Source organism: Scyliorhinus canicula, chromosome 15, assembly GCF_902713615.1.
Source record: "Scyliorhinus canicula chromosome 15, sScyCan1.1, whole genome shotgun sequence".
Taxonomy (NCBI): Eukaryota; Metazoa; Chordata; class Chondrichthyes; order Carcharhiniformes; family Scyliorhinidae; genus Scyliorhinus; species Scyliorhinus canicula.
This window is the reverse complement of record NC_052160.1, coordinates 106,743,957-106,761,477: the sequence shown is the minus strand read 5'-3', so window position 1 is coordinate 106,761,477 and position 17,521 is coordinate 106,743,957. Positions and strand designations below refer to the sequence as shown.

At 48.0% G+C, this 17,521-nt stretch overlaps 1 protein-coding gene across 3 annotated transcripts in view; it reads left to right on the top strand.

Annotated features, from left to right (window-relative positions):
* Positions 1-17,521, top strand: part of LOC119978655 (receptor-type tyrosine-protein phosphatase R-like) — a 115,515-nt gene that overhangs the window by 64,577 nt on the left and 33,417 nt on the right. For all 3 annotated transcript variants that reach the window (XM_038820443.1, XM_038820441.1, XM_038820442.1), the window contains one exon: positions 7,865-8,042. In XM_038820443.1, coding sequence (XP_038676371.1) covers positions 7,865-8,042 — 178 coding nt within the window. The remainder of the gene's footprint in view (positions 1-7,864; positions 8,043-17,521) is intronic.

The following is a 17,521-nucleotide window of genomic DNA, read 5'->3' as shown; positions in this document are numbered from 1 at the left end:
TCCGTCGCCCACCCTAGAGGGTCAGGCTGGCACTTCCCTATCTCCTTGATCCCAGATCATTTCATGGGATGTGTGTCAGGCACAGCACCCGGTGATATCCCGGTCCATGAGCAAAAGCCTGCCGTAATGTGCAAACTCCACACGGACAGTGACCCATGTGGTAGTCACCACTGTTGTATTGTATGTACCGCATATGAGGTGTATTACGGTAAGGCCCCTGTACTACAGGTACGGGGGTAGATCCCTGCCTCCGGAGTATAAATGTGTGGCCTCTACGAGCTGCAGCCATTTCAGAGCAGCTGTGGGAGGCTACACTTCTCTGCGTAATAAAGCCTTGATTACTCTCTATTCTCGTCTCATCGTAATTGATAGTGCATCAACCCAGAGCCGGGATCAAACCTGGGACCTCAGCGCCGTGAGGCTGCAGTGCTACCACTGCGCCACTGTGCTGCCCCGCCAGGCGGCTAAGTTAATCTTTATGCATGCATTTCGCTAGAATAAAGTTGAATAGTTGCAGTGAGAATCATAACAAATAGCACATTGGTGTGATTTAAAAACAAATTTAAATATCAATGAAGTAATCGGCAAAGGGGGTGTCCGAAGAGTTCATAAGACAGACGTTTATTCAGCGTAACAGCAATATTTACACAGGACTCAGTTACACATCTCAGGGTCCCCACTCCTTTCTCTCAGCTGACCTGTTATACCAGTGCTGGTTAACTCACAGCCCAATCAGCACTTGGGAACAATCATCCCCAGCTGGATGGGTCCCATGCAGGTTTATAACAATCACGATACATTTGGTAAATTCTCAAGTCTTTTGTGCCAATTGCAATATTCTTTTAATATATCGCTGACTGTCTCAAATGGGAACAACAGGGGTTTTGCAGTTTCCTCAGCTGAAGATTTGAAGTTTTTGCAAACTTTTGAGAGCAATTTTTCCAGCAACTCAATTAATTTCAGTACTCCAATTATAGTACAGCATATAGAATGTAAAGTGGTAGCATAATAAACCAGGCCTTGAGTACAAGCAAAAAATGCCAAACCGTGCTCAGGCTCTTATAATCTGCCTTCCCTCCAATAAACATCCAGAGTAATAAAAGTCAACCACAGGCAGCCTACAGGGAGGCAAACATGTGCTGACCACATCCCCTGACTGTGGTCGTGACGGAGCCATTTTAGCAGTCTGCTTTACTGTACATCAATAACAGAGGCAAATGTCCCTTGTGACTGTTCCCTTCTCTTTGTGTGGGGATTGCACTGTCACAGAAACATCTTCTAAAATGAAAGTTCTTCCAAATTGTGAGCAGATGTTCAGTCTGCACGTAAATATGATGACAGGGGAACAGGTCGCAGGTGTTAATGTGTACAGTTTGCCAGACAAGGATGCACAGTCCTGTTCTCACTGGTTACTGAGCTATTAGACAAATCTATTCAGAAGAGTGAGCTCAGTCCAATGGCATGAGGAGGGGCTACAGGACAGAGGCTACTATTTCCAGCTGTTAACACCTCATCTCCCAAGCTGTAAAGATATAAAACAAACAGATATACACTTACTTCAGAACACAATGGTTCCAACATGCAAGAAGCCCCACAGCACAAAACTGCAGCTTTAATTACTGTTTGTGTTCAAGTGTAAGAGGAGTGGATTTCATAGCAAACTGGAACCTGCATCACCATTATACATCTCATCTTGAACTTGTTGGCTGTCAGTAGAGAACAGGATATTAAACCTTTCTGATCAGCACAAATGGTTGTCAGGAATGTGTGAGCTTGCTGATGGAGGATTTTGGTCTTCTGAATATTGCGTTTAAGTCCCATCTCCTTCTATGTCTCAGTAAATACATTGGCAACTCATTGGAAATTCTGAGTATCCCAAAAGTGTTGCATCAGCCATCTTTGGACTCATGGAAAACAATCAGCCCCACTAGCGAGGGAGAGCCAAAAATAAAATGTTTCCAGCATATCTGGTGACTAAGCCAGGGCCTGATCATGTTGGGTTACAATCCAGCACTGAAGTTTTGGGAAGGAAGCTTACACTTAATCTGTATCTTCCAAGACTATCGATGGAAGGGTGACGAGGGAACTTAAATGCTTGAGTGCCCATATCCTGGACTACCTCTCAGTCCTAATACAATCAGATGTACATACTAAACAAAGGGTTTATGTCAGACTCATCTGGTGGAAGAGCCTGGAATCATAACCCAGTACGCCAAAGACTTGTGCAGCCTCCATGTTTAAAAGCACCTCACTCTGCACATGAAATGAAATGAAAATGAAAATGAAAATCGCTTATTGTCACGAGTAGGCTTCAATGAAGTTACTGTGAAAAGCCCCTAGTTGCCACATTCCGGCGCCTGTTCGGGGAGGCTGGTACGGGAATTGAACCGTGCTGCTGGCCTGCCTTGGTCTGCTTTAAAAGCCAGCGATTTAGCCCAGTGTGCTAAACCAGCCCCTGCTTTTTGAGGCACCACCTGGTATCTAAACTTGGGCTTTGACCCATCTGTCAAAGTCTCCACTTTTTGTGCAAGGAAGTTGGAGTTTGCCTCAGATGTACCCTTATCCTGTGAAGCATTCCCTTCTCCTAACCCTGGGAATTTTGGTGTGGTCAGTAGCAGAGCTTCTTTGGTGGGCTATCAACCCCAAGATTTAAGGCTGTTGATTTTACCCACTTCACCGTTTTGATAATTTGCGGTCGATTTTTTGCTTCAATATATTGTTTTCCCATAAATAAAATTGAACAAATAAATGTAGCCTGCCTGCAATGATCAGATGGTGGGATATTTTCTACTTTCAAAAATAATGGGAGATAATGGTGGGTATACCATACAATCTGCAGTAAATAATTTTCCACAATTCGGGGTAAATAGCTCAACCTGGTCGCACAAATCCAGTGGCTTTTACTAAAGTACTGTTTGAAGTGTAGCCACTCTTGTAGGAAATGCTCCAGTCAATATATGCACAGCAAGATCCCGCAATCAGTAATGTGATCATGAGCAGGCAATCTCTTTTTTTGCAATATTAATTGAGGGATAAATATTGGTCAGGACACTGAAGATAACTTCATTCCTCTTCTTTGATATAGTGTCATGGGAGCTTTTACATCACTCGAAGAGGTAGATGAGGCTTTAGTTTAGCGTCCTCCCCTTAAGGCCGCACCTCCAACAGAGCAGCACATCCTCAGTACCGCACTGGAGTGCAAACATGATTTTTGTGCTCAAGCTCTGAGTGGGACTTGAACCCAGAATCTTGCTGTATCACAGGGGCTATTTGCCGTGCTGCAAGGAAATCCATTCAGCAAGATCTGACAACAGCATCCATACTAAAAATATAGGCAACCCCTCTTGGTTCTATTGCCATGCAATTTCTTTTCTGAATGACGCGCATGCAGTCCAATGTGGCATGTGCATGGTGTCTTAGCAGGTGTAGATAAAGATGTTTGCCAGGAACTTTGGGCCAATCTTGGGAACTAACACACCAGGCATGATGTAGCACTCATGATAGCCGTGCAAATCCCATAACGGCCGTCAAGTCAAATCTCGCGAGCAGCCAAAAACGGGATTTGCGCTGGCAAGGTTTTGGTCTGTGATCTTTCCCACCCATCCCTTCCGATGATGTGATCACGTTCACACCAAGGACAGGCATGAGTCTGATTTGCATGCATTCTAATTGTCGGACTTAATGCTGCGCCTTCTGCCTTCAGCTTATTGTCCCATCCAGCTGGCGTGACGTCACGTTGACACGAATCACTACTGGTCATAAACAATGAAAAACACAGGGCAGCACGGTGGCCTAGTGGTTAGCACAGCTGCCTCACGGCGCTGAGGTCCCAGGTTCGAATCCCGGCTCTGGGTCACTGTCCGTGTGGAGTTTGCACATTCTCCCCGTGTCTGCGTGGGTTTCGCCCCCACAACCCAAAAATGTGCAGAGTAGGTGGATTGGCAACGCTAAATTGCCCCTTAATTGGAAAAAATAATTGGGTAATCTAAATTTTAAAAAAAACAATGAAAAACAGCCCTGACGACCACAACAGGGGAGCACAGGAAAGTATAGCCTCCGGATGGGGAGTGGTGTGCAGCCTGCCCAGAGAGCACCCTGGCACTGCCCCCCAACACCCTGGTATGCCCTCACCATTTTCCTCACAGGAGTGATTTGTCTAAGTTGTGTTTGGATGCTGGATGGAGGACGAGTCCATACTCCTCCTGCTGGAATTTAATATGACGGCAATTGAGGGATGAATCCCTGGCAGAAACTGATTCTGGTCCAGCTCCCATATCCTCCATTTGCAGAGCACCTTTTCCACCCAAAAAAGGAACTGAAGTTCTATTGCATGCGTTCTGAGCTCATCCAGTTATAATGATTATTCAACTTTAAAGAATGGCACAGCTGATGAGAAATGATTCATGTTATTGAATCTGCCACTAGCTGGTTTCTTTTTTGGTGGTAAACTGTTCCTACTTGCCTATAGTTCTATCTATCACTTTTAAAATGTCATGTTCTTTCTATTAAGAGTTTTGATCAACAGACAGAATGAGGTTCACATGTTCGGACATTGTTTATAAACATGTTCCCGGGATCTTCACAGCGCTCCGTGACAAAGTAAACTTTAAAAAAGTAGGGAGAAAGACTGCATTGAGGATTTAAAATTACTACCAGCACAGTGCGGAAGTAATTGTCTTGGTTGAATAAAGATAGGGTAAAAAGCAAAATATTGCAGATCTGGAAATCAGGAGGAAAAACAAAGTGCTGAATCCATTGTTGATAAATCACTAATGGTAGAAGGAATTAACAAGTATATAGTTTGAATATGGACTATCCTTCAGAACAGAAGAACAGAGGTTTATTTAAGAACATAAGAACGAGGAGCAGGAGTAGGCCATCTGGCCCCTCGAGCCTACTCCACCATTCAATGAGATCATGGCTGATCTTTTGTGGACTCAGCTCCACTTTCCGGCACGAACACTATAACCCTTAATCCCTTTATTCTTCAAAAAACTATCATCTTTATCTTAAAAACAATTAATTAGCCTCAACTGCTTCATTGGGCAAGGAATTCCATAGATTCACAACCCTTTGGGTGAAGACGCTCTTCCTAAACTCAGTCCTAAATCTACTTCCCCTTATTTTGAGGCTATGCCCCCTAGTTCGGCTATCACCCACCAGTGGAAACAACCTGCCTGCAACTATCCTATCTATTCCCTTCATAATTTTATATGTTTGTATAAGATTCCCCCGCATCCTTTTAAATTTGAACCAGTACAGTCCCAGTCTACTCAACCGCTCCTCGTAATCCAACCCCTTTATTTCTGGGATTAACCTAGTGAATCTCCTCTGCACACCCTCCAGTGCCAGTACATCCTTTCTCAGGTAAGGAGACCAAAACTGAACACAATACCCCAGGTGTGGCCTCACTAACACCTTATACAATTGCAGCATAACCTCCCTAGTCTGAAACTCCATCCCTCTAGCAATGAAGGACAAAACTCCATTTGCCTTCTTAAATCACCTGTTGCACCTGTAAATCAACTTTTTGCGACTCATGCTCTAGCACACCCAGGTCTCTCTGCACAGCAGCATGTTTTAATATTTTACCATTTAAATAATAATCCATTTTGCTGTTATTCCCACCAAAATGGATGACCTCACATTTGTCAACATTGCATTCCATCTGCCAGACCCTGGCCCATTCACTTAACCTATCCAAATCCCTCTGCAGACTTTCGGTATCCTTTGCACTTTTTGCTTTACCACTCATCTTAGTGTTGTCTGCAAGCTTAGACACATTGCCCTTGGTCCCCAACTCCAAATCATCTATGTAATCTTCATCTAATAAAATGACCAGAGTGTAACCTGGTAGAAAGAAGAATTACATCCTTCATCCGGATTGCGCAATACAAAAGGAATAAACTTGTTATTGGGAAGATCAAAGTCAATGTCTTCAGTCCGGGCACAGAATCCAATCCCTGTCCATGTACTCCCTTCCTCTCTCTGAAATGGTCCGATATTTAACCAAAATATATTTTTTTGATTCATTCATGGGATATGGGTATCGTTGGCTGGGTACAGTAAGAAGTCTTACAACGCCAGGTTAAAGTCCAACAGGTTTGTTTCAAACACGAGCTTTCGGAGCGCAGCTCCTTCCTCAGGCTCCGAAAGCTCGTGTTTGAAACAAACCTGTTGGGCTTTAACCTAGTGTTGTAAGACTTCTTACTGTGCTCACCCCAGTCCAACGCCGGCATCTCCACATGTTGGCTGGGTCAGCATTTATTGCCCATCCCCAAGGACATTTAAAGTCAACTACATTTCTGTGGATTGAGAGTCAGATGTAGACCAGACCAGGTAGGGGCGGAAGATTTCCTTCCCCAAGGGGCATTACTAAACCAGATGGATTATTCTTGCACCAATGGCTTTGTGGTCATCATTAGACTTTAATTCCAGATTTTTTATTGAATTCAAATTTCACCATCTGCCATGGTGGCTTTCGAACCCATGTCTTACCCCGGGTTACTAGCTATCCCCATTGTGATCCTATTTGACTGTAAGATGAGCTTCCAACTTTTTTAAAATATTCTTTCATGGGCTGTGGGCATCGCTCGCAGCATTTATTGCCCATCTCCAATTGTCTTTGAGAAGGTGGTGAGGTGCTGCATTCTTCAACCATTGCAGCCCATGTAGGTACATCCACAGTGGTGTTAGCAAGAATTCCATGATTTTGACCCAGTGACACTGAAGCCAAGGTGGCTCAGTTCCATGTCAGGATGGTGTGTGACTTGAAGAGGAGCTTGCAGCCGGCGGTGCTCTCATGCATCAGCTACCCTTTTCCTTCTAGGTAGTAGAGGTTTGCGGGTTAGAAAGGTGCTATCAAAGGAGACTTGGTGTGTTCTTGCAGTGCATTTTTGAGATGGGACACACAGCTGCTACTGTGCATTGGTAGTGGAGGGGATGAAAATTTGTGGAAGTGGTGCCAATCAAGCAGGCTGCTTTTTCCTTGATGTTGTTGAACTTCTTGAGTATTGTTGAAGCTGCACTCATCCTGGCAAGTGGAGCGTATTCAATCACACTCCTGACTTGTGCCTTGTAAATGATAGACAAGCTTTGGGGAGTCAGGAGGTAAGTTACTCACTGCAAAATTCCCAGCCTCTGACCTGCTCTTGTAACCACAATATTTATATGGCTAGATCAGTTCAGTTTCTGGTCAACAGCAACTCCCAGGATGTTGATAGTCAGGGATTTGACAATGACAATGCCATTAAATGTTAAGGAGAGATGGGTAGGTTCTCCCTTGTTGGTGACGGTTGTTGACTGGCACTTTGCGTGATATGAATGAAACTTGCCACTTATCAGCCCAAGCCTGAATATTAACACCATCACTAAGACCGCTTATTTCCACCTCTCAGGTGAACTGTCATGAACCTAAAATGTTCATTCTGGGCACGATTTATCACCAACCCGCCATGTGTTTTTCAGCGGTGGAAGTGGCTCCACCGTTGTCAACGGGATTTCCCGTTGATTGCACCCCACATCACCGGGAAACCTGTGTGCCGTTGTGGGACCGGAATAGCCCGCTGGTGTGACAGACGGTAAATCCCGCCCTCTTTTACTCGGTCCACAAATGCTGCTTGCCCTGCTTTGTATTTCCGACATTTTTTAAATATACGTTGCAGTCCAACATAGCACAGCAGAACTCCCTTGGAATTTTTCCTGCTGTGTCAACTTACCTTCGGCGAAGAGTCAGCAGAAATATGCACATAAACAATGAGTCTGCCAAAGTTACGGTAGTGGAACAGGAGAAACCAACAAACAATTTCCTGATGTGATCTTCAAGGAAACTTAACACTTTTCTCTTCTTTTTGATGATATTTAGGAGAGGCTCGAATGTATCCCTTACACTGGATGTGAGTGCTTTAGGAAATATCGAACCCATCAAATCTACCCCTCGAGAAATAACTCTACTGTATCTCAAAACCACCAGTAGTCTGTTAAATAAGGAGCAACTAAAAGAAGCAACAAAAAGCATACAAGCACTGGAAGCTGAATTTTCGGTAACATATTTTCACGTTTTTCTTTGTTAAGCAGATCGCACCCCACATTATTTCATTTTTTGTACAATAATTGTTGTTGGAGTACTCATCTGATTGGATGCCTTGTCAGGCATTTGAGAGCTCAGCAATATACTCTGTTAATAACATCTATTATTTCTCATTACTGCTTTGTATGGAGCATAATTTTGTTTCCATGGAAATGAAAACTTAAATGATAATTGGATTGTAAAAAAATGAGACGCCAAGAAATAACTCAAGCAAAAAGGAATAACATTTTGAATGTAACCTTCATCAATTGGCAGCACGGTAGCTCAGTGGGTAGCACTGTTGCTTCACAGCTCCAGGGTCCCAGGTTCAATTCCCGCTTGCGTGGGTTTCCTCCGGGTGCTCTGGTTTCCTCCCACAAGTCCTGAAAGACATGCTGTTAGGTAATTTGGACATTTTAAATTCTCCCTCAATGTACCCGAACAGGCGCCGGGATGTGGCAACTTGGGGCTTTTCACAGTAACTTCATTACAGTGTTAATGTGAGCCTTCTTGTGACAATAAAGATTATTATAAAAAATGGGCCAAATGCAACACGTCAGGCGCGATTCTCCGCTGCCCACGACGCGTCGGAGAATAGCGGGACGGCCTTCCCGACAATTTTCACGGCCTCCCACTATTCTCCCCAGCCTCTGGCCGCCCCCCGACACGAATCGCTGCTCGCCGTTTATTACAGCGAACAGCGATTCTCCGCAGGCCGATGGGCCGAATACTGCGGAGTTTACGGCCGTTTTCACGGCCGCGATCACACCTGCTTTCAGCGTTCGTGAAAACGGCCGCAAAGTGCCCGTCCCGGACAACCATGGCACCGATTGGCACGGCCGCACCACGGCCAAGGGTGGCATGGGCATCGGGTCCGATACCCGCGCACTATTTGTTCTTCCGCCGCCCCGCAGGATCAGTCCGCGGGGCGGCTGAGGGGCATGACGGCCTGCGCATGCGCGGGTTTGACACGTCTGCGTGATGACGTCATCCGCGCATGCGCGGGTTGGAGCCGTCCAAACCGCGCATGCACGGCTGACATCATCGTGCGCGTCAGCCGCCGTGACTCTTGGCGGGCGGAGTTAGCGACGTTCGCTAACTCCGCATCACCGTGATTCCCCGGGCCCCGATACTAGCTCCGCCTGGGGGGGAGAATCGGGTCCCGGGACGGAGCTCCGAGGCTGGCGTGAAACACGGCCAGTTTCACGCCAGCCTTCACGGCACGCCGGATTTGCGGAGAATCGCGTCCTTCATTTTTCATTTTCGTGGCCAAAGTTATAACATGTATCAAACTTTATTACTAAACTTCTTTAATCCAATCACTGGCTTTGACAGTTTTTGTCGCAATCAGTGCCTATCGCCTATACATTACAAACATCGAGGTTTAAGTGTCACTTTGGGCATGACTGGTGGGCTGTTTCTCGACAGCCACGTTGGCGTGATCGCGGCCATTATTTAACAGCACTTAGTTCTGGAAACGAGCTCCCACGAGCTTCTCGCCATTATTGGCTGTCTCGCCATCTGATTCTCTTGACTCGTGCCTCAGCATCTCACCGCTAACAATGGGGAGCTGCTTTTAAACACTCCATCAACACTGACTCCCAGACAAAACACAAACATGGCAACACACAGACTTGCTCCTAGCTTTGGAGTTGCCGACCTGACCAGCCTTCTCGATGCTCTTAATGTGACACAAAACATCCTGTTCCCCCAAGGGGGTTTGAGGACCAGCAGCAGGGTCATCAATACTGCCAGTGAGGGAGTGGCAGCGGCTGTCAGTGTGTGCAACATGGCAAGAAGGACTGGTGTACAATGTTGGAAGAAGACCGACAACCTCCACTGAGCTGCAAGGGTAAGTTACCACCTCTCTCCCAGCATCAAATGCCTAAGTCCCCCGCCCTACAAATCACTGGCTGACACCTTGCACCCTCCCCACATTCGATCTTCATGCCTGCTCCTCAGAAGCCACTGACACCCATGAGCACAACCCCTTCATATCCAGGCGCAGTTCCCACACAAGCCATCTGCTATTAGGCCCCTACTGACCCCTCAAGCATGCGGCTCACAAGGCCCTCTCTTTGTATCCACAGGAGAAGATAGCCCATAATGAGCGAGAAAGGGCCAAGATGGGGGGAGCTGGAAGAGTACCAGAGATTCGTGTCCTCACCTCCTATGAGGAATGGCCGCTGGATATCAGAGGGTTGACCGAGGAGAGAGCAATCACCAACAGCAAGGTTGGCCTGCTGTTGCAGGATCTCAGAAGCGAGGATCCACTGCCCCTTCAGCCAGATGACCTGTCTCAAATTAGTTGTTTATTTCAGTCAGGCAGGATCTCCATCTGATGGGGTCGTTGTACCCCCCTACCACCTAAGGGACTATCTTGGAAGAGAACTCCAAAGAGACCTGCATCATCACGTAACGGCTGTCACCCCACCTTCCAACAACGTATTACCATACACCTTGGTGGGCGACATTAATGGACAGGATTCTAAGGCACAATCTGGTGAGCACCACACAGTTGCTGATGTGCATCAAGTGGAAGCAGGAACATCAAAGGTAGCTAGCAGTTGGTGGTCTGCTGGATCCCAGTACTCAGTTGAGTCCCAGTCAGATGCCAAGTCTCTGGACAAGGTTTTCCCAGAGCTCATGCAGATGATAGGACACAGCCGTGAGATTCATGAGGGGATACCAGTGACATTTCAGCAACTGCATAGCCAATTAGAGGTGTACGACAGGACACAATGCTAGGGTCAGCGTCTTGAGTGGTGGTGCCCAAGGTATGTCTCAGTCCATGACAACAATGGCTGAGGGAGTCAAAATCATATCCCAGTCGCTGAGGGATATGTGCCAGATTCTTGTGGACATTGCCAAGGCACGGCAGAGCATGGCCCAGTCACTGAGGAGCATCGCTGAGGGGGCCGACGTGAGGGGGTATGGAACCATCAAATGTTCACAATTAAAACATGTTACACTTGCTATATGTGAAGCCTCTGTTACATTAATCTTCACAGCAGGCCTGCCTGCAACCCCCACACCACCGGGCACAGTTGTCCAAGATCAAACTTGATGCAGACCCCATTCAGAGGATGCTGTAAGCACATGGTCAGCAGAAAGACAGAAGTCAGACTTTGGCATAAACTGAGGAGCACCGGAGAAAACCTCACAGCGAGTTAATATAACTCTCCTGCCTTGAATATTGACCCGCTGACAGTGCCGGCACAGGCCTATCACCATAAGGCGACACGAAACCTTGAAGGGTGGAACACGGTAGTTGTGGGTAGGGGCGGGGGAGGAGAGATTGGGGGGGAGAGGAGGAATTGGGGGACTGGGGCGAAGGGGATTGGTGGGAAGGAGGGATTGCGGGGAAGGGGGTGAACTGGCATACAAAGCCTCGTCCTATGAGAATCGGGTGACATTGAGGGCCTCCATGGTCCTCTATCATGCCAGACTCTTGCCGCCAGCTGTCCTCCATCCTTTGGTTTTTCCTGCAGGTCCTGCCCAGGCTTACCCTCCATCCCCTCCTGGTCCGCCTCCTACTCCTCCAGTATGTCAACCTGCTCTGCCAGGTTGTGGAGGGCACAGCAGACCACCATAAAGCAGGAAGCCCTATTGGGGGTGGATTTATGCAGTGCATCAGAGCAGTCCAGGCATCAGAACCACATTTTGAGCAGTCGGATGCACTGCTTAATGACAGCACAAGTGGCAACCTGGACCTCATTATCTCGGGTCTCCGCCTCAGTCTCCAGCCTCAGCACTCGCATCACCAGCCAGGACCTCAGCGGGTACCCCGTATACCTGAAGAGCCAACCCGTCATCCTGGGGTGGTCCTCGCAAATACCGGGGATCTTTGAGTGTCCAGGGTGCAGTTGTCATTTACGCACCCTGGGAAGCGTGCACACACACACATGCATGATCCAGACATTGTGGTCGCATACGAGTTGAACATCCAGTGAATGGAACCCCTTTGTGTTAATGAATGTCACTTCCAGATGATCCGGTGCGAGCAAGATGACATACGTCCCATCAATTACACCCTGGACCCGGTGGTGGCAGAGAACCCTGCAGCCCGAGCATCTTGGTGGGCCTGATCCAGTTCAAAAGTTGGCAAAGGCTAATGCCTGGGCATACAGGGCATGACCTGACCTCACGGATGCACTTATGGGCTGTAGCTTGGATAATGCCACACAAGTCCCCACCGGAGCCCTGCAATAAACCGTTGCATAAGAGTGTAGGACTACGGTGACCTTCACAGCCACCGTGAGTGAATATTAGTATATCATAGTATCCCTACAGTGCAGAAAGAGGCCATTCATCCCCTCCAGTCTGCATTGACACTTTAAAAGTCCACCTTACCTTGGCTCAATCTCTCACCCTATCCCTGTTACCCCACCCAACATTTGGACACTTTGGGCCTTTTTAGGATGAACAATCCACCTAATCTGCACATTGTTGGACTGTGGGAGGAAAGTTGAGCACCCAAGAAAACCCACAGACACAGGAAGAATGTACAAACTCCTCATAGACAGTCACCCGAGGTTGCAATCGAATCTTGATCCCTGGCTCTGTGAGGCAGCAGTGCTAACCACTGCACCACACTGCAACCCGAGTGGGGGGGAGTCCTCAACTACGGGGTGCCAAGTCTACAAGGACATGGTACAGGTGAGCCACTGTCTCTTTGTTGAGATGAAGTCTCCTGCGGGACATGCTGTCCATCATCTCGACAGATCACCGACACCTGTACACATTAGGCCATCGCTGGCGTCTCCCTCTGGCTTCCTGCTCGACCTGATGGGTGTCCGGATCTTCAAGGTGGCTGCGGCTCCCTGCACATGGGATGCCGCCTCCAGCCTGCATCAATGCTACTACCACCTTCTCTGGCAACTGGCTGCCTGGACTGCCACCAGCACCGCGAGGGCAGCCTTTGCGGGATCACCATAAACAGCCATATTGTTATATCTGTAGGAATTGGCGAAGGAGAGAGACCAACAATCAGTTAGGGATTCCACCCCAGGATCCTCAAATCCCCAGACTCCCCGACCCTTAAGTATCCCACCTTCTCTGAAAGTGCCGTCCACCAAGCCAATTTTGCTGGAAAACCTCGCTCTGCACACTCAACCATGGCCACAGCAGGAGACCTTGCACTAGACCCCAGACCTTGGACCTCTGCAGGGTACATTAGGGAGACCATGCTCAGATGCCCTCCCCTGATCCACACAGTCACCTTAAGTGAGATTATCCCCATGCCGAAGCCCCGTGTCTGATTGTTGACTGCTGCCTCTATGCTGCTGATGTTTCTCGAGTTCAGGTAAATTGTTCACGCTTCAACGTTTGATTGAAATGCGATGCAATAACCATCATCTGAGGCATGGCATGTGTACCCTGAGAAGCCACTTGAGAACATTTTGTTTATTAAACGCTCATAGAAAAATAGAAAATAGAAGCAGGAGAAGGCCATTCGGCCCTTCAAGCCTGCTCCGCCATTCATTATGATCAAGGCTGATCATCAAGTTCAATACCCTGATCCCGCCTTCCCCCGATATCCCTTTAGCCCCAAGAGCTATATCTAATTCCTTCTTGAAATGATCAATTTTTTGGCCTCAGCTACGTTCTGTGGTAGTGAATTCCACAGATTCACCACTCTCTAGGTGAAGAAATTTCTTCTCACCTTAGTCCTAAAATGTTTACCTTTTATTCTCAAACTATGAGCCTTCGTTCTGGACTTCCCCACCATTGGAAACATTCTTTCTGAATCTACCCTGTCTAATCCTGTTAGAATTTTGTAAGTTTCTATGAGATCCCGTCTCACTCTTCTTAACTCCAATGAATATATTCCTAACCAATTTAGTCGCTCCTCATATGACAGTCCCGCCATCCGAGGAATCAGCCTAGTAAACCTTCGCTGCACTCCCTCCCTAGCAAGAACATCCTTCCTCAGATACAACAGTAACAAAGATTTTAAAATCAACAACATGACATTCAACACCTCCCCCCCCCCCCCAATCATTAAACAACAAGGAAAGTCACCGTTCCACATTGGTACCAATACAAAGCTATATTGGATTGGATTTTGTTTATTGTCATACGTACTGAGATACAGTGAAAAGTATTTTTCAGCGAGCAGCTCAACAGATCATTAAGTACATGAAAATAAAATGAAAAGAAAATACATAATAGGGCAACACAAGGTGCACAATGTAACTACATAAACACCGGCATCGGGTGAAGCATACAGCGGTGTAGTGTTAATCGGGTCAGTCCGTAAGAGGGTTGTTTAGGAGTCTGGTAACAGCGGGGAAAAAGCTGTTTTTGAGTCTGTTCGTGCGTGTTCTCAGACTTTTGTATCTCCTGCCCGATGGAAGAAGTTGGAAGAGTGAGTAAGCCGGGTGGGAGGGGTCCTTGATTATGCTGCCCGCTTTCCCCAGGCAGCGAGAGGTGCAGACGGAGTCAATGGATGGGAGGCAGGTTTGTGTGATGGATTGGGCGGTGTTCACGACTCTCTGAAGTTTCTTGCGATCTTGGGCTGAGCAGTTGCCAGACCAGGCTGTGATTCAGCCAGATAGGATGCTTTCTATGGTGCATCTGTAAAAGTTGCTAAGAGTTAATGTGGACATTCTGAATTTCCTTAGTTTCCTGAGGAAGTATAGGCGCTGTTGTGCTTTCTTGGTGGTAGCGTCAACGTGGGTGGACCAGGACAGATTTTTGGTGATGTGTACCCTCGGAATTTAAAGCTGCTAACTATTTCCACTTCGGCCCCGTTGATGCTGACAGGGGTGTGAACAGTACTTTGCTTCCTGAAGTCAATGACCAGCTCTTTAGTTTTGCTGGCATTGAGGGATAGATTGTTGTTGCTGCACCACGCCACTAGGTTCTCAATCTCCCTCCTGTATTCTGACTCGTCTAAATTCGAGATCCAGCACACTACGGTCATATCATCAGCAAACTTGTAGATGGAGTTGGAACCAGTCGTGTGTGTACAGGGAGTATAGTAGGGCTAAGTACACAGCCAGCTCACTTTCACAAAAAACCAAACACACAGTATCACTCCTCACAGGTTCCTCAATAGAAACGGAGGATATGCCTCAGAATATGTCATCATGTCCAGAACATTGTTGAAGAAATGATCTGTCCACCAATGGGTTATGTGTTCCACGTATCAGTGCCATTCTCCATCCAGGAGTCGCAGCTATTAAGGCCGAATCTCACCGGAACCAAATCCTTGTATCCACATATTCCACTGGCGCTCAAGTTGAACATCCGTGACTTCCAGCATGTTTAAACCATGGTGACTTGCTAGTTACATGCAGCACTCACCACACCAGCAAAAAAAACAAAAGCAATTCTTCAGTGGCATCATCAGGTGGCCCATTTGGATCAATGTCACGCATCAGGTCCCGCAGCGTCTACCTGCTTGAAACCAGATTGCCTTCTAGACTCATACGTCCCCCTGAGACCGCCATTCTGGGACACATGTTTCTTAAAAAAATTGCCCTCCTTTCTGGCTACAGGAAAGGAAGGAAACAGCAGCAGCAACAGCCTCCAGCCTTTGCAGTCACCAGCAGGAGTGATGCACCATCAATTGGACTAGAGTCGTGAAGTAGTTCCAAACAACAGGCTTTAATACACTAGATGTGTGCCCGGCAGTAGACGTACAGAGAAAGGCCGACTGCCAGCCGGTACGGTGTCTTATACCCCACCTCGTAGGCGGAGCTAACAACCTCTCAGCCAATCGGCAGGTAATCACATGACTAGCCTCAGCCAATTGGCAGAGAGGCACATGACTTGCCTGAGCCAATGGGTAGTGAGTCTTCTGCACCAATGGCAGCATGGTTCTAAGGTACCGTAATCTCCCTAGTCATACTACCACATTCACCCCTTGTGGAGAAAGAAGCTGGGGGGTGGGGGGGAGAGGCGGAAGAGAGAGAGGAGGGGGGGTGTGCCCTGTAAGACTGGTAGTATGACTAGAGATATTTCAAGATGTACCGAGGTATCTGTGGCTGCCCACTGGCCCGCAACGATCGTGCAAGAAAACAATATCACCGCACACAGTGTACAAGCGAACAACAAGTAAAAAAAACGAAAGAAAACATGCAAGGGACATGTGCACGAACACAAGGAGTCCATAAAGTCCATCAGAACATCAAATTGACTCGATCAGCCGGATGGGTGCCTTCGATGTCCTGCTGGACCTGCGCAGTGGTGCCGGTGATGTTGGAGCGGTGGTCGTCCGTGACTCTGGGAGCGGCTGTCATGGTCCTGTGTCCGTATCCCTGGTTAGTGCTAGTGGTGGCTGGGCCAGGGGAGGGGGTTCCTGTGCGCTGGGTTGTGGGGGCGCTGGGGGCGGTTGGGACTGGAGGGTGGGTGCTGGTGCTGGGGGTTGTGGCCGCACTCCGGTGGGTGCCAGGTCCCGAAGGGAGAACGTGTCCTGCCGTCCGTCGGGATACTCCACGTACACGTACTGCGGGTTCGTGTGGAGTAACTGGGCTCGTTCAACCAACGGGTCGGACTTGTGCACCCACAGGATGGGCCCGGGGTTGGCCAGCCAGGTTGGGAGAGGGGTTCCTGAGGACGACTTCCTGGGGAAAACAAGAAGACGTTAGTGAGGTGTTTGATTCGTGGCAGTACAGAGGAGAGACCGAATAGAGTGGAAGGCGTCTGGGAGGACCTCTTGCCAGTGGGAGACCGAGAGACACCTGGACCGCAGGGCCAGCAGGCCGGTCTTCCAGACCGTACCATTCTTCCTCTCGACCTGACCGTTACCCCGGGGGTTATAACTGGTCGTCCTGCTAGAGACGATGCCCCTGCTAAACAGGAATTGACGCAGCTCGTCGCTCATAAAGGAGGACCCCCGGTCGCTGTGGATGTACGCGGGGTAACCAAACAGGGAGAAAATGGAGTGGAGGGCTTTGATGATGGTTGTCGTGGTCATTTCGGGGCAGGGGATGGCGAATGGGAAGCGGGAGTACTCGTCAATCACATTTTAAAAATACGTGTTGTGGTTGTTGGAGGGGAGGGGACCTTTGAAGTCCATGCTGAGACGTTCAAAAGGGCGGGAAGCCTTTATCAGATGCGCCTGCTCGGGGCGGTTAAAGTGCGGCTTGCACTCTGCGCAAATGTGGCATTCCCTAGTCACAGTCCTGACCTCCTCGATGGAGTAGGGTAGGTTGCGGGTCTTAATGAAATGAAAGAAGCGGGTTACCCCTGGATGGCAGAGATCCGCGTGGAGGGTGCAGAGGCAGTCCACCTGTGCGTTGGCGCAGGTACCGCGGGACAGGGCATCGGGAGGCTCGTTGAGCTTCCCAGGACGATACAAGATATCGTAGTTATACATGGACAACTTGATCCGCCACGGCAAGATCTTGTCGTTCTTAATCTTGCACCTCTGTGCATTATCAAACATTTTTTTTCTTTTTTTCTTTTTTTAAAATTTTAGAGTACCCAATTCATTTTTTTTCC